The 17,894-nt window shown below is 42.3% G+C and overlaps 1 protein-coding gene across 5 annotated transcripts in view; it reads left to right on the top strand.

Moving 5' to 3' along the window:
• The window catches only part of LOC122557524 (uncharacterized), a 58,300-nt gene extending 56,744 nt beyond the window's left edge, over nucleotides 1–1,556 (top strand). For all 5 annotated transcript variants that reach the window (XR_015758561.1, XR_006313865.2, XR_015758562.1 and 2 more), the window contains one exon: nucleotides 1,256–1,556. Coding sequence is in view for 1 of the 5 variants with exons in the window: in XM_087991766.1 (XP_087847892.1) it covers nucleotides 1,256–1,293 (38 nt within the window). In the remaining 4 variants the exon portion in view is untranslated. The remainder of the gene's footprint in view (nucleotides 1–1,255) is intronic.
• The last annotated feature ends 16,338 nt before the right edge of the window (nucleotides 1,557–17,894 follow it).

Here is a 17,894-nt window from a genome sequence, read left to right as displayed (position 1 = left end):
CTGTGTTGGACTGGGGTATACAAAGTTAAAAATCACACAAGTTTATAGTCCAACAGGTTTATTTGGAAGCACTAGCTTTTGGAGCACTGCTCCTTCATCAGATGGTTTTGTGCACCTGATGAAGGAGTAGTGCTTCAAAAGCCAGTGCCACCTTCTAAAGTGCGACTAGGGAGTTGCAATAATTGCTGGCCTAGCCAATGATATCCAATTCCCATGAGTAAATAAAAAAAATGTTAAAGGGGATTGACACCTTGATGTAGAAAGGATGCTTCCTCAAATGAGACAATCTAGAATGAGAGGTCATAGTTTTAAGATGGGGGTAGCAGATTTAAAGTAGAATTGGGGGTAAGTTACTTCTATCAAAGGATCATGGATCTGAGAAAGATCAGCCACAATCATATTGAATGTTGGAGCAGACTTGAGGGGCTGAATTGCCTACTCCTGCTCATAGATCTTATGTTCTTATATTCTAATATGATGATGTACAACATGCCATCTTGCAAGTGGCAGAGATGTAACATCATGCTGCCATTTCATTGATTTGCAAAGTATAAAATGAAGGATATTGAAGTGTAAAGATCCCTCCTCCTGACTAAGCTGGGGGTCCTGAGTGGTACTGAGTGGTTATTTCATTCCATACTATTTATTGCTAATTTCTCACATTGTGTGAAAAAGTAACAACAAATTGCAGTTATATAAAACATAATGAAATATTCCAAGATAAGTCACAGGAGCCTAATCAAACTAAATCTGCCATCAAGCTGCACGAGGGGATATTAGGACAGGTAATCAAAAGCTCAGCGAAAGCGATAGAAATCAAGGAATATCTGAAAAAAAAGCCAGAGAAGAGGATAGGTTTAAGGAGAAACTTTAATTGTTTCCAGCCCAGACAGTTAAACGTATGGCTATCCATAGTACAGGAAATAAAATCAGAATTGCACAAGAGGCCATAGTTAAAGGAGCACATGGACAAGCTATACAAGAGATTCAGTGCAATAAAACCTTGCATGGATTGAAAACAAGTATGTGAGTTGCTGATCAGGAACCAATTTAGTACAAGAGTGATGGATGAACAGACTGCATTGTGACTGTGATTCAGTAAAGAATGGGGAATTCAGCCAATTCATGCCTCAATGAATAGTGCCAAGATAAATCTTGGGAAAATGGAACTACAGGAAACCAACCATTGAAAATGTTGAAATGCAAAGCAGGCATTAAATATTTTGAACATGTTCCATTTGTTTCTCATTTATAGACCATGCCTGCACTTGCAAAACCCAGCATCTACCATAAAATGAACTCCATGATGGCGTAGCATTTGCTGAATACTCTTGAGCATGCATATGTCTGCAATAAATTTAAGAAAATCAATCACGCTCATAATGTTACTTATTTTCACTTCCTAGAAACAACACATATTTCTACCTAGAAACCAGTTCTCTGCAAACAAAAGGAATATGTTCAAGTAATTCACCTTTTGCAAATTAGCCAGACCCCATTGCTTCCAATTGCTTTCTCCGTAGCAACACTTTGACCAATCAAGGTCAATGTGCCAACCAATCAAAATCCGTACAGCTGTTGCATAAATTTTTGGGATCATTTGAAATTTGGCACTCTTGAAGTTGGCTTGATGATTTCAAGGTGGAAAGCCTCAACAAAATTGCCTTTCTTTTCAGTAATTTTCAGGTTTGGTACCACCAACTGATGTTACATAGAAACATAAAGACTAACAACATAGATATGGACCACTCAACCCATCATGTCTTTGAAACATCTATCAATTAATCCCTCTCTCCTGCTCCCATAGCATTGCTTTTTTTTGTGGATTTTCACTATTCGTTTGTGAATGTTTCCATTGAGCCTGTTTCCAACGACCTTTCAAGCAGCACATTCCAGATCACAATATGCAGTGCGTTCATGCAAATACATGAACTTGGAAGAGGAGTGGGCCATTCAGCCCCTCAAGACATAACGAAAAAATGATCATTCTTCAAGATTCTCCCTACCACTTGGCCATCTGCCCAAATATGTATCACTACAGTGTTAAACATAGACACATCAAGTTCTTGTAAAGCACCTTGAGAGGTTTTACTGCATCAAGGATGTCATGTAAGTGAGAGCAAAAGACAAGTTCTAAGCTCATAATGACCCATTTGAAAACTTGAATTAAAATGCATAAAAGGGAAAACGTACGCCTCATGAAGCTGATTGTGAGATTTCCGATCATGGTGTGTATATAAAAAAAAGTTCATTCAACATTCTTTAGGGAAGGAAATTTGTTGTCTTTATTCACTCTAGGATCCGAGTCCACAACAACTTCATTAATTCTGAAGAGTCTGGGATGTAGCCTGGAAAGAGAACTAGATTATATGGGCCAATGGGCTGAGGAGTGGCAGATGGAGTTTAAGTTAGATAAATGTGAGGTGCTACATTTTGGAAAGACAAATGAAGGAAGGACTTATGCACTCAATAATAAGGTTCTGGGGAGTGTTGCTGAACAGAGGTACCTTGGAATGCAAGTTCAAAGTTCTTTGAAAGTGGAGTTGCAGGTAGATAGGATAGTGAAAAAGGTGTTTGGTATGCTTTCCTTTATTGGTTGGTGCATTGAGAGGTGTATGTTGTGGCTTGACAGGACATTGGTTAGGCCAGTTTTGGAATGTTGCATGCAGTTCTGGCCTCCCTGCTAGAGAAAGGATGTTGTGAAACTTGAAAGGGTTCAGAAAAGATTTACAAGAATGTTGCCAGGTTTGGAAGGTTTGTGCTATGGGGAGAGGCTGAATAGGCTGGGGCTGTTTTCCCTGGAGCGTCAGAGGCTGAGGAGTGACTTTATAGAGGTTTATAGATAGGGTGAATAGCCAAGGTCTTTTCCTGAGGGTGGGGGAGTCCAAAACTAAAGGGTATAGTTTAAGGTGAGAGGAGAAAGATTTAAAAGTGACCTAAGAGGTAACGTTTTCACCCAGAGGGTGGTGTGTGTATGGAACAAGCTGCCAAAGCAGGTGTGGAGGTTAGTACAATTATAACAGTCAAAAGGCATCTGGATGGGTATATGAATAAGAAGGGTTGAGAGGGATATGTGCCAATGTTGATTAATTTAGGATATCTGGTAGGTATGGACTATTAACTGGATTATTAGTCCATTGATATGATCACAACATCACAGCCCCCATTTCATCCTGCAGGTATCATCCCTAATAGTACTTAAGTATTAAGCACACTTTTCAAACTGGAAAAGGAGGCAGAGTTTAGTTGCGAGAAGTTTGTAAGGATTTTATCAGCTGTCTTCCTATTCAATGCACTCTATTGGTGTTTGATGAACAATTTAAGCTTCATCAGTCTTTATTATTAGATTTTCATTAGCAGATTTTAAATATTTGCATAGCACTCATTAAATTGCAATTATATTTTGTGATTCAATTGAACTGAGAAAGTTATCATTTTTTTTGTGGAGCTTTTGTCGCGAGTTTCCGTGACAGGTAGAAGTCTCTTTGAAACTGATGATTTTGTGAACAATGGAAGAAAGGTAAATAAAATTGATTGCATTGTGCAGATAAAAAAAAACATCTTTCATGGTGCGCTTCCACAGTTGGATGGGAACTTTGAGAGTGGTCGCAAGTGAACTACTGCCACATTAGATGTGGAGATTCATACTTTATAGCTTTCTGCTACATTAAACTAATTTCATGCTTAGATGCGCTTAAAAAAAGAGTAGCGCATGTGAGCGATGAAACAATAGTTTATTAAAACATTTGGCATTATTAAGCACTTATGAGCATACTTTCGAAATCTCTTCCATCAAAACCAATAGTTTAGTAAGCGCTCCCCTTCATAAAAGTGATGCATTATTAACGGTACAAGCTCAGAACTAAAGGAGTTTTTCACAAAAATACTAATAATGCCATCAAATTAATCGTGAGGGAAAACGAAAGGTTCCTTTTGTAACCCATCATGTGCCTGCCCCTTTTCCAAGACATTTATTTCTCCTCCATCTTTCCACGTCAGCCGATGCTCTGAAAAGTGATTCGTTTCTATTAAAAAAAGAAACGCTGAAAAATCCTGATTTTTTTTTAAAAAAAATTTGCATTCCCACCAAGCCTAGAGGTAGGAGACATTTCTTGTCTTTAACGTTAATTCCACCCCCTCCCCAGGACGTGGGGTCGATAACTTGAACCTTGGGTTTGAAATTAGCTTTCAGTGTTTTGAACAAAGACTCAGTGTCTGAGTAACCAGGACACGGTTTGGACATGAAGGTTTTGACAAACCGCGCAACAGTAATATTTGTAAATAAAATCTTTAATATGTTTTTTGGGGGGAAAAAACACTTCTGTCGAAGTGGAGGAATTGTAGCCTTTTTGTCTTTTTATTTATTTGTGTGAGATGCGAGAAATAAGCTTACCAGCAACAGTTCACCCACCCAGCTTCCCCCCTCCCCGCCCCCTTTAAACTCCATTGGATTCTTTTAATGTGCGATTAGTGAATAAAAAGCGGCACTTGGTCTGTTCACGCGCTTCTGAATAATGCATACGGGAGAAAGCAAATAGCAGGGGGAGTTAAAAACGCTGTCAGCTGCTTCCCCACAATAGGCAGCTCTCCGAGCAAGACACGAGTTTATCAGTGAGCTGTCAGTCGGAGGAGTTTGGGAAGCGTGGGACTGGGAGTGAGACACCAGCTGGTGATGGTGCAGTGAACCGAGCATAGCATTCACACACCATGTCAACTTTTGGAGACACAGAGGGAGGGAGGGAGAGAGAGAAAGAAATCATCACTGGTTCCGTTCAAAATCCAGCCTCGGAGGAAGAAAGGAAATTAAAAACAGTATAAACACTTGTATTTATTTACCCCTGAGTCAAAACAAAACAAAACTCAGTTTAAATGGAAAACTTTTGTTTTGAAACGAATTCTTCCTAGATTTCAAAGCCACCGTCTTCCCTTTTAATTTCCAATTTGGCTGAAAATCTAAAATGTAATTTCAGTTTAATTTTCTCTAAACCCATAACATTCCATTGGTTTGCTGCTTGAGTTTTATGTTCTCTCCTTGACAAGTGCTTTGGGTTAAAAGCAAAAAAATGTTGCAACTTCTTGCTTCCAGGAGTCACTGAGGTTTCTCTGCTCAAGGTAAGGCCTCCCTTTTTACCCTAGCACCAGCCATTAGTTGCTGCAGGGGTTCGAGAGATGTGACTATGTTGTTGCAGAAGGGAAAGAACAGTACGACTTGGAAATGAAGCTGGAGCTCCATTCTGAGGAACCAAGGAACAGAGGATTTTGTTTTGTTAGTCTTTTGCTCAGGGAGGTGTCTGACATAAAGCCAAGTATTGCTGGCAATGCCAGAAAGTGAATTCCACCGATGGTGAATAAAAATATCAGCAGACCCACATTGTGTGTATCCCTTTTCAGGATAACCTCATATTGAAATAAAAACTAAACACTATGGATTGTGGAAAGTTGAAATAGAAACAGCTGGAGAAACACAACAGGTCTGGAGGTGTACAGACAAACCGAGTAAATGTTTTCGGGCTGAACTGACTTCTTCAGAACCAACATTGTTTGGTTCATTGCTGTCTGGTGTCCAGACCCAATGATGTGGAAGTCTTCACTACATGAAATGGTTGGGCACAAAGCATTGTATGTTTTCAAGAAGGAGTTTGGTCTGGTTCTTAGGTCTAAAGGGTATGGAGAGAAAATGGGAACAGGGCACTGAGCTGGATGATCAGCCATGATAATGTTGAATGGTGGAGCAGTCTCAATGGGCCGAATGGTGTACTGCTGATCCTGTTTTGTGTTTCTGCGTACACTTTGAAGGAATTGTCCAGGTAGCAGCTCTGCCTCAGCAGAAAGCAGCAGCCACTGTCAAATATAAAGGGTCAACAAACGATGTTCTCTCTTCATGTCCAGCAGATAAGGATGGTGCTGAGGCTACAACTCTGCTGAGCACTGGCTCACATTCTTCATCAATCCAACATCACCCCACATCGGGCAATGCCTGGCCCAGCTTCGTACTTTGCGCTCACAGAATCACAGAATTGATTTGAACATTGCAGAGAGAGGTCATTTCGCCCGTCACATCTGCAGTAATTCTCAGTCTGAGTTTTGTGACTCAATATCCTTCACCTGCCTTTTCCATGTAACACTATTCAATTTATCCAATGGTCCCTTGACTGCCTTAATTGAACCTAACTTCAACACATTTCCAGGCAGGGCATTCCATACCCTAACTGTTCATTGTGTGAAAACTGTTTTTCTCATATAGAGTCATACAGCATGGCAACAGACCATTCAATCAAACTCGTCCATCATGACCAGGTTTCCCAAATTAAATTCATCCCATTTGCCTGTGTTTGACCCATATCCCTCAAAACCATTTTTCTATTCATGTACCTATCCAAATGTCTTGTAAATGTCGCAACTGTATCTGCACCTACCACGTTACCTACCACAAGTAATATCCCAAAAATTCAAGAGTGGGGGCAGAGCACCAAAGAGAAAGTGCTAGAAAAACTGAATGGCCGGAAGGTGCATAAATCACCGGGACCAGATGGACTACACCTCAAAGTTCTAAGGGAGATGACTGAAGAGATAGTGGAGGTGTTAGTGGTGATTTTTCAGGAATTGCTAGAATCAGGAAGGGCCCCAGAAGACTGAAATATCACCACCATGACACCCTTGTTTATAAAGGAAATAAGGCAAAAGATGGAAAACTACAGACCAATTAGCCTGACCTTGGTTGTGGGTAAAATTCTAGAATCCATTGTGAAAGATGAGATTTCTGAATACTTGCAAGTGCTTGGTAAAATAAGGCAGAGTCAGCATGGTTTCATCAAGGGGAGGTCATGTCTGACAGATCCATTGGAATTCTTTGAGGAAGTAACGAGATCAAGGAGAGCCAATGGATGTTATCTACCTGTACTTCAAGAAGGCCTTTAACAATGTGTATCACAGGAGGTTACTGAGTAAGATAAGAGCCCATGGTGTTAGAGGCAAGGTGCTAGCATGGGTAGAAACTTGACTGTCTGGTAATGATAAAAGGGTCCTTCCCTGGATGGCAGCCCATGACAAGTGGTGTTCTGTAAGGGTCAGTGTTGGACCACAACTTTTCACTTTATACATTAATGATCTAGTGAAAGAACTGAGGACATTCTGGTTATGTTTGCAGATGATACAAAGATGGGTAGAGGGACATGTGGCATTGAGGAGGTGGAAAGATTTCAGAAGGATTTGGACAGGTTCAGAGAGTGGGCAAAGAAGTGGCAGACGCAGTACAACATGGGAAAGTGTGAAGTAATGCACCTTGGGAGGAAGAATAGAGGCATGCATTATTTTCTAAATGGGGAGAAAATTCAGAAGTCTGAAGTGCAGAGATTTGGGAGTTCTAGTCCAGAATTCTCTCAAGTTAAACTTACAGGTTGAGTCAGTAGTAAGGAAGGCAAATGCAATGATGGCATTTATTTTGAGAGGACTTGAATATAAAGGCAGGGATGTACTTCTGAAGTTCTATAAGGCTCTGGTCAGACCATATATGGAGTATTGTTTGCAGTTTTGTGCCCCATACCTGAGGAAGGATGTATTGGCTTTGGCACGTTTTCAGAGGAGGTTGACGAGAATGGTCCCAGGAATGAAAAGTTTAGCATATGAGGAATGTTTGAGGACTCTGAGTCTATATTCTATGGCGTTTAGAAGGATGAAGGGGGATTTAATTGAAACATACAGAATGCTGAATGGCCTGGATAGAGAGTAGATGTTGGAAAGATGTTTCCATTGGTAGGAGAGACTAGGATCCGAGAGCATAGCCTTACAGTAAAGGGAAGACCCTTTAGAACAGAGATAGGGAGAGACTTCTTCAGCCAGAGAGTGGTGAATCTATGGAATTCATTGTCACAGAAGGCTGTGGAGGCCAGATCATTGACCATATTTAAGACTGAGATAGATAGGTTCTTGAGAATCAAGAGGATCAAGGGTTACAGGGAGAAAGTGGGAGAATGAGGTTGAAAAATTTATCAGCCATTGACTGGTGGAGCAGATTCAATGGGCTGAATGGTCTACTTTCTGCTCCTATGTCATATGGTCTTATGGTCTTTCTCGGGCAATTCATTCCACACACAAACAGCCCTGTGTGTGAAAAAAGTAACCCTCAGATCCCTTTTAAATGTTTCTCCTCTCACCTTAAAAATATGCCCCCTAGTTTTGAACTCACCCAGCCTAGGAAAAGACCTTTAATATTCACCTTAACTATGCCCTTCATGATTTTATAAACCTCTATAAGATCACCCCTCAACCTTCCACACTACAGGGAAGAATGTCCCAACTATCCAGCCTCTGCTTATAACTGAAATCTTCCATTCCTGGCAGCAGTCTTGTAAATCTTTTCTGACACTCTGCAATTTAAAATTATCCAAAAGTGGCCTCACCAATGTCCTGTACAACCTCAACATAGAACATACAACATAGAAGAATACAGCGCAGTACAGGCCCTTCGGCCTTCGATGTTGCGCCGATCCAAGCCCACCTAATCTACACTAGCCCACTATCCTCCATATGCCTATCCAATGCCCGCTTAAATGCCCATAATGAGGGAGAGTCCACCACTGCTACTGGCAGGGCATTCCATGAACTCACGACTCGCTGAGTAAAGAACCTACCCCTAATATCTGTCCTATACCTACCCCCCCTTAATTTAAAGCTATGCTCCCTTGTAATAGCTGACTCCATACGAGGAAAAAGATTCTCACTGTCGACCCTATCTAAACCCCTAATCATCTTATACACCTCTATCAAGTCACCCCTAAACCTTCTTTTCTCCAATGAAAACAACCCCAAGTGCCGCAGCCTTTCCTCATACGATCTTTCTACCATACCAGGCAACATCCTGGTAAACCTCCTCTGCACCCGTTCCAGTGCCTCCACATCCTTCCTATAGTATGGCGACCAAAACTGCACACAATACTCCAGATGTGGCCGCACCAGAGTCTTATACAACTGCAACATGACCTCAGTACTCCGGAACTCAATTCCTCTACCAATAAAAGCCAGTACGCCATATGCCTTCTTCACCGCACTATTTACCTGGGTGGCAACTTTCAAAGATTTGTGTACATGGACACCAAGATCCCTCTGCTCATCCACACTACCAAGTATCCAACCGTTAGCCCAGTACCCCATCTTTTTATTACTCTTACCAAAGTGAATCACCTCACACTTAGCTACATTGAACTCCATTTGCCACCTTTCTGCCCAGTTCTGCAGCTTATCTATATCCCACTGTAACCTGCCACATCCTTCCTCACTGTCAACAACTCCTCCGACTTTCGTATCATCCGCAAACTTGCTCACCCAACTTTCTAACCCTTCCTCCAGGTCATTTATAAAAATGACAAACAGCAATGGTCCCAAAACAGATCCTTGCGGAACACCGCTAGTGACGGCACTCCAAGATGAACCTTTACCATCAACTACTACCCTCTGTCTTCTTCCAGCCAGCCAACTCCTAATCCAAACCTCCAACTCACCCTCAATGCCATACCTCCATATTTTTTGCAGTAGTCTACCATGGGGAACCTTATCAAACGCCTTACTAAAATCCATATACACCACATCTACTGCTTTCCCCTCGTCCACCTCCTTAGTCACCTTCTCAAAGAATTCAATAAGGTTTGTGAGGCACGACCTGCCCTTCACAAAACCATGCTGACTATCCTTGATCACATTATTCCTATCCAGATGTTCATAAATCCTATCCCTTACAATTCTCTCTAAGATTTTGCCCACAACAGAAGTGAGACTCACCGGCCTATAGTTACTAGGGTTATCCCTACTCCCCTTCTTGAACAAGGGAACCACATTTGCTAGCCTCCAATCTTCTGGCACTACTCCTGTAGACAACGAGGACATAAAAATCAAGGCCAATGGCTTTGCAATCTCCTCCCTTGCTTCCCAGAGAATCCTAGGATAAATGCCATCAGGCCCAGGGGACTTATCTATTTTCACCCTTTCCAGAATTTCCAACACCTCTTCTCTACATACCTCAAAGCCATCCATTCTACTTAATTGTGACTCAGTACTCACATTGACAACAATGTCCTGTTCCTGATTGAATACTGACGAAAAGTATTCATTCAGTGTCTCCCCAGTCTCTTCAGCCTCCACACGCATTTTCCCACTACGATCCTTGACTGGACCTATTCCTACCCTAGTCATTCTTTTATTCCTGACATACCTATAGAAAGCCTTAGGGTTTTCCCTAATCCTACCAACTAAGGACCTTTCATGTCCTCTCCTTGCTGCTCTTAGCTCTCTCTTCAGGTCCTTCCTGGCTACCTTATAACTCTCAATCGCCCCAATTGAACCTTCACGCCTCATCTTTACATAGGCCACCCTCTTCCATTTAACAAGGGATTCCAATTCCTTATTAAACCACGGCTCCCTCACACGACCCTTTCCTCCCTGCCTGACGGGCACATACTTATCAAGGACACTCAATAGTTGCTCCTTGAACAAGCTCCACATATCAATTACACCCTTGCCTTGAAGCTTACTTTTCCAGGCCACGCATCCTAAGTCATGCCTCACAGCATCATAATTTCCCTGCCCCCATCTATAACTCTTGCCCTGTAGTGCACACTTATCCCTCTCCATCACTAGAGTAAAGGTCACCGAATTGTGGTCACTGTCCCCAAAGTGCTCACCTACCTCTAATTCTAACACCTGGCCTGGTTCATTACCCAGAACCAAATCCAGTATGGCCTCACCTCTTGTTGGCCTATCTACATATTGTGTCAGGAAACCCTCCTGCACAAATTGGACAAACACTGACCCATCTAACGAACTTGAGCTATAGCTTTCCCAATTAATGTCAGGAAAGTTAAAGTCCCCCATAACAACCACCCTATTACTTTCACTCTTCTCTTGAATCATCCTCGCAATCCTTTCTTCTACATTTCTAGGACTATTAGGAGGCCTGTAAAAAACTCCTAACAGGGTGAGCTCACCTTTCCTATTCCTAACCTTTGCCCAAACTACCTCAGATGGCGAGTCTTCATCCATCGTCCTTTCCACAGCTGTAATACTATCTTTGACAAGCAATGCCACACCTCCCCCTCTTTTACCCCCACCTCTGACCCTACTAAAACATTTAAACCCTGGAACCTGCAACAGCCAATCCTGTCCCTGTTCTACCCATGTCTCCGTAATAGCCACAACATCGAAGTCCCAGGTACCAACCCACGCTGCAAGTTCACCTACCTTATTTCGTATACTTCTTGCATTGAAGTATACACACTTCAAACCACTTTCCTGTTTACAGGCACCCTCCTTTGAAATTGATGCCATGTTCCTAACCTCCCTACACTCCAGGTCCTGCACTCTAAAGCTACAGTCTGGGTTCCCATGCCCCTGCAGAGTTAGTTTAAACCCCCCCCAAGAGCACTAGCAAACCTCCCACCAAGGATACTGGTGCCCCTCAGGTTCAGGTGTAGACCATCCTGTTTATAGAGGTCCCACCTTCCCCAGAAAGAACCCCAGTTATCCAAATACCGGAATCCCTCCCTCCTGCACCATCCCTGTAGCCACGCATTTAACTGTTCTCTCTCCCTATTCCTCGACTCTCTATCACGTGGCACGGGTAACAAACCAGAGACAACAACTCTGTTCATTCTAACTCTGAGCTTCCAACCTAGCTCCCTGAAAGTCTGCCTAACATCCTCAGTGCTCCTCCTACCTATGTCATTGGTGCCAATGTGGACCACGACTTCGGGCTGCTCCCCCTCCCCCTTAAGGACCCGGAAAACACGATCAGAGACATCACGTACCCTTGCACCTGGGAGGCAACATACCAAACGTGAGTCTCTCTCGTTCCCACAAAACCTCCTATCTGTGCCCCAAACTATCGAGTCCCCAATTAGTATTGCTCTGCTCTTCTCCACCCTTCCCTTCTGAGTAACGGGGACAGGCTCCGTGCCAGAGGCCTGAGCCCCGTTACTTGCCCCTGGTAAGTCATCCCCCCCACAAGTATCCAAAACGGTATACTTGTTCTTGAGGGGAACGGCCGCAGGGGGTCCCTGCACTGGCTGCTTCCTCCCAGTCCCCCTCACTGTCACCCATCTATCTGCCATCTTTGGAGTTACTACTTCCCTAAAGCTCCGATCTATGACCCCCTCTGCCTCCCGAATGATCCTAAGTTCATCCAACTCCAGCTCCAGTTCCCTAACACGGTCTTGGAGGAGCTGGAGATGGGTGCACTTCCTGCAAGTGTTTTCAGCAGGGACGTCCATGGCATCCCTCACCTCAAACATGTTGCAAGAGGAACATTGCACTGCCTTCACTGCCATCCCTCTGAAAGTAACCTTTTGTAAAAAAAAACTGGGTCTAAAGAATACAACAAGCAAAATGCAGCACTTACCACAACGGGTCTTATTATTTAGGTTAGAGGAGGAGGGCGGGTGGGAGACACTACCTCTGTAGTGCCTCGGGTTCTTCTCCTGCGCGCTTTTAAAGGGAAAAAAAAACCTACCCGGCTGCCCCTCCGGTCTTCGTCACTTCCCCCTGCTGCTCCCGCTCTTTCTGTAAAGAGAGAAAAAAACACCGCTGCCCGCTACAGGTAAGTAATTTTAAAACAAACTGTCTTACCTTAGCTGCTGCTCGCACTCAAAGTGACCGTTGGCGTCGAAGGGTGAGTATTTATACTCACTGCTTTCCTTCCCGGCTGCCCCTCCGGTCTTCGTCACTTCCCCCTGCTGCTCCCGCTCTTTTTGTAAAGAGAGAAAAAAAAAACATCGCTGCCCGCTACCAGTAAGTAATTTTAAAACAAACTGTCTTACCTTAGCTGCTGCTCGCACTCAAAGTCACTCATGATGTCCTAACTCCTATACTCAATAGTCTGAGCAATGAAGGCAAGTCTGCTAAACGTTTTCTTAACCACCATGTCTCCTCGTGATAAAACTTTCAAAGAACTATGTACCTGAACCCCGAGGTATCTCTGTTCAACAATGCTACGCAGGGCCGTACCGTTAACTGTATAAATCCTGTCCTTGTTTGTTTTACCAAAACGTAACACCTCACGTTTCTCCAAATTAAATTTCATCTGCCTCCACAGACCAATGGCCCAATTGGTCAAGATCCCTTTGTAATCTTAGATAACCTTCTTCACTGTCAACTATACCAATGATTTGGGTGACATCTGCAAACCTATTCACCATGCCTCCTAGGATGTCATCCAAATCATTTATACAAATTACAAACAGAAGTGGATCCAACACCGATTTCTGCAGAATACCGTTGGTCATAGGCCTCCAGTCCAAAAAATAATTCTCCACCAGAACCCTGTGTCTCCTACCGTCAAGCCAATTTTGTACCCAATTTTACTAATTAGTCTACCATGTGGAACCTTGTCAAAGGCTTTATTAGTGGTAGACAACATCTACCACTCTGCCCTCATCAATCTTTTTGATTACATCCTCAAAGAAAATCAATCAAGTTTGTGAGGTACAATTTCCCACACACAAAACGACACTGACTATCTCTAATCAGTCCTTGTCTCTCAAATGTATGTAAATCCTATCTCTCAGAATACATTCCAACAACTTACCCACCACTGATGTCAAATTCACAGGTCTATATTTCCCAGGCTTCTCCTTACAGTCTTTCTTAAATTAGCAACCCTCCAGTCTTCCAGCACCTCACCTGTGGCTGTGGATAATACAGATATATCTACTGGGTCCCCACTATTCCTTCCCTAACTTCCCATAACATCCTGGAATACGCTTGAGCAAATCCTGAGATTTATTCACGTTTACATTTTTTAAGACCTCCAGCACTTCCTCTCCTGTAATGTGAACTATTTTAAGTTATCGATATTTATGTCCCTGAGTTCCCTAGCCTCCAATCTTTCTCCACGGTAAAAACTGGTGTGAAATATGCCCTTTTTACCTTCCTGATTTCCCTCTTAAGAATGCCCTTATTCCTGTTATACTCTTTAAGAGATTTAGTTGACTCCAATTGTTTATATCTAATACATAACTCCTGCCTATTCATGACCAGAGCCTCAATATCTTTAATTGGAAGCACTAGCTTTCGGAGCACTGGTCCTTCATCAGGTGGTTGTAGTGGTCCGAAAGCTAATGCTTCCAATTAAACCTGTTGGACTATAACCTGGTGTTGTCTGATTTTTAACTTTGTACACCCCAGTCCAACACCGGCTTCTCCAAATCTCAATATCTTTGTTCATCCATTCTTCTCTACTCTCACCAGCCTTACCCTTCACTTTAACAAGAACACAATGCCTCTGAACTGTTGTTATCTCACTTTTGAAACCCTCCTAATTGCCAGTTATCCTCTTACCTATGAACAATCTATTCCAATCAACTCTTAAAAGTTCCTTTCTCATACTATCAAAATTTGCTTTACACCAATTAAGAAATTTAACTTACATGCAAGGTGTATCCTTTTCATAACTAATTTAAAACTAATAGAAATATGATCACTGGTCCCAAAATGATCCCCCATTAACACTTCAGTCACTTGCCCAGTCTTATTTCCCAAGAGAAGTCAAGTTTTGCTCCTTCTGTGGTAGGCACATTTACAAATTGACAAAGGAAATTTTCTTGAACAAATTTAACAAATTTCTTACCATTTAAACCTTTAACACTTTCGCAGTCCCAGTCTATGTTTGGAAAGCTAAAATCCCCTACTGTTACAATCCGATTATCCTTACTTATAGAACATTGAACAGCACAGAACAGGCCCTTAGTCCCACAGTGTTGTGCCGAGATTTAATCCAAATGTAAAATATAGTAACTTAACCTATGCACACCTCAACTCACTGCTATCCATGTGCATGTCCAACAGTCGCTTAAATGTCCCCAATGACTTCACTTCCACCACCTCAGCTGGCAACACATTCCATGCATTCACAACTCTCTGCGTAAACAACCTACCTCTGATGTCTCCTTAATACCTTCCTCCTAATATCTTCAAACTATGACTTCTCATACCAGTCAATCCTGCCCTGGGGAAAAGTCTCTGGCTATTGACTCTATCTATTCCTCTCATTATTTTGTACACCTCAGTTAGGTCTCCTCTCTTCCTCCTTCTCTCCAGAGAGAAATGTCCGAGCTTATTCAACCTTTCTTCATAAGGCAAGCCCTCCAGTCCAGGTAGCATCCTGGTAAACCTTCTTTGCACCCTCTCCAAAGCCTCTGTATCTTTCCTATAGTAGGGCGAACAGGACTGGACACAATATTCCAAGTGTGGTCTCACCAGGGACACGTAGAGCTGCAGCAAAACCCCACGGCTCTTAAACTCGATACCTCTGTTAATGAAAGCCAAAACACCATATGCTTTCTTAACAACTCGATCCACTTGGGTGGCAACTTTGAGGGATCTATGTACTTGCACACCCAGATCCCTCTGTTCCTCCACACTGCTAAGAATCCTGTCTTTAATCCTATATTCAACATTCGAGTTCGACCTTCCAAAATGCATCACTTCACATTTACTCAGGTTGAACTCCATCTGCCATTTCTCAGCCCAGCTCTGCATCCTGTCTATGTCGCGCTGCAGCCTGGAGTAGCCCTCTATACTATCGATGACACCTCCAATCTTTGTGTCATCTGCAAATTTACTAACCCACCCTTAACCTCCTCATCCAAATCATTTATAAAAACTACAAAGAGGAGAGGCCCAAGAACAGAGCCCTGTGGGACCCCACTCAACACTGTCTTCCAGGCAGAATACTTTCCATCTACAACCACTCTCTGCTTTCTGTCAGCCAGCCACTTCTGAATCCTGATAGCCAAATCTCCCTGTATCCCATACTTCCTGACTTTATGAATGAGCCTACCATGGGGAACCCTATCATATGCCTTGCTGAAATCCATATACACCACATCCACTGCTCAACTATCATCGACCTGTCTTGACACCTCCTCAAAGAACTCAATAAAATTTGTGAGGCATGACCTGCCTCTCACAAAAACAATGCTGATTGCCTTTAATCAACTATGCTTTGCCAAATAGTCATAAATCCTGTCCCTCAGAATTCTTTTCACAACTTTGCTGACCACAATGATTGAGATATGTGTGAAGTATCTCTACAAATTATTTTCTTCAATTTCCCTCTGACTACTGGGGGACCGATCATACAATCCCAGTAAGGTGATCAACCCCTTCTTATTTCTGACTTCCACACAAATACATTCACTAGACAATCCCTCAGAAATATCCTAAGTACAGCAATAATATTTTCCTTAATCAAAAACAACATAGTCCCTCCTCTCTTGCCTCCATTTTTATTCTTCCTATACCTTCTAAACCCCAGAACATTGAGCTACCAATCCTGTCCCTCCCTCAGCCATGTTTCTGTAATAGCCATGACACCCAGTCCCATGTTCTCAGACATGCCCTGAGTTCATCAGCCTTACCTGTGAGACACCTTGCATTGAAATAAATGCACATAATTATTCAGAGTTGCCTCATTCTCTGACTTGCTCTTGCCTGCCTTTTCTAATTAACTGCTTTATTTAAAAATTCAGAACCATCATATTTGCTTCTTTAGTAAATTACATTAATCTGTGCCCTCTGTTTCTTTTATGATTGGGAAAAGTTTCTCCCTGTCTATGCTGTTTAGATCCCCTCATGATTTTCAAAGCCTAGACCATAAGACCATAAGACATAGGAGCAGAAATTAAGCCATTCAGCCCATAGAGTCTCCTCCTCCATTCAATCATGGCTGATAAAGTTCTCAAACCCATTCTTCCGCTTTCTCCCCGTAACCTTTGAACCCCTTTACAATCAAGAACCTATCTATCTCCATCTTAAACATATTCAATGACCTGGCTCCACAGTCTTCTGTGGCAATGAATTAAATTCCTTTCAAATCTATTCTTAGCCGTCTCAATGTTGTGGTGGCTACCAATTCTACTATCTATTTAAGCTGCGAATTCCAAATACTCATTATGTTCTGAATCATATCAATTCCACACTGACCCTCCAAACTGCATCCCACTCAGATGTACCACCCTACCCTAACCCTGTAACCCTGCATTTTCCACGGTTAACCCACCACACCTGCACATCCCTGGACACTATGGGTAATTAGCATGTCCAATCTACTTAACCTGCATATCTTTGGACTGTGGGAGGAAACTGGAGCACCTGATGGAAACCCACACAGATGCAGGGAGAATGTGCAAACTCTAGACAGAAAATCACCCGAGGTGGAATTGAACCTGGGCCACTGGTGCTGTGAAGCAGCAGTACTATCCACTGAGATACTGTGCCACTCTGGGCGAAAAAATTATTCCTAAATCCCTCTTGCACAAAAATGTAGTCAGGAAGCTGAGTGAGCGAAATTGATTTGTTTTTGCACTTGTTGGATATTGACATCAAATGGTCATAGAACACACTTGTATAAACATAATCAACAAAATATATCTTTGTCCTCATAATTCACCAACCAGAGACTGCAAATCATCTTCCATTTTGAGTATCTATCTAGATAGAGCACAAGGGAACCAGTTGGGATTTTGTGATAATCTGAAAGCTTTATGGTCACATTTGCTGATACTCCCATTTCAGCACCATTTCTCAGTCAAGTATAAGTAACATTTGTTCTTTCTTCCTTTGTTTAACACTTTAAAATAACTGCACAGCGACCTGATCAAACTATATATGAGACTATTCATACCATACAGGGCCTTGGTCAAACCTTGAATATTGTACTCACCTGCGCAAATGGGATACAAGTCAATTATACAAATGCTGGCATTATTGCTGAAAGGAAGTTTCTAAATCCCAGAGTCGGGGAATGGATTTTGAACAAAGATGCCATGAATTTTTAGTTTTGGCAAGAGACATTTGAGAGATAATCTTAAAGATGATTTTAATTGATTCTTAAAAGTATAGACAAAGTT

This window comes from Chiloscyllium plagiosum, unplaced genomic scaffold, assembly GCF_037043375.1.
Source record: "Chiloscyllium plagiosum isolate Xiang-an unplaced genomic scaffold, Cpla_swu_hap1 HiC_scaffold_11, whole genome shotgun sequence".
Lineage (NCBI taxonomy): Eukaryota > Metazoa > Chordata > Chondrichthyes > Orectolobiformes > Hemiscylliidae > Chiloscyllium > Chiloscyllium plagiosum.
This window is presented reverse-complemented; position numbering and strand designations above follow the sequence as displayed.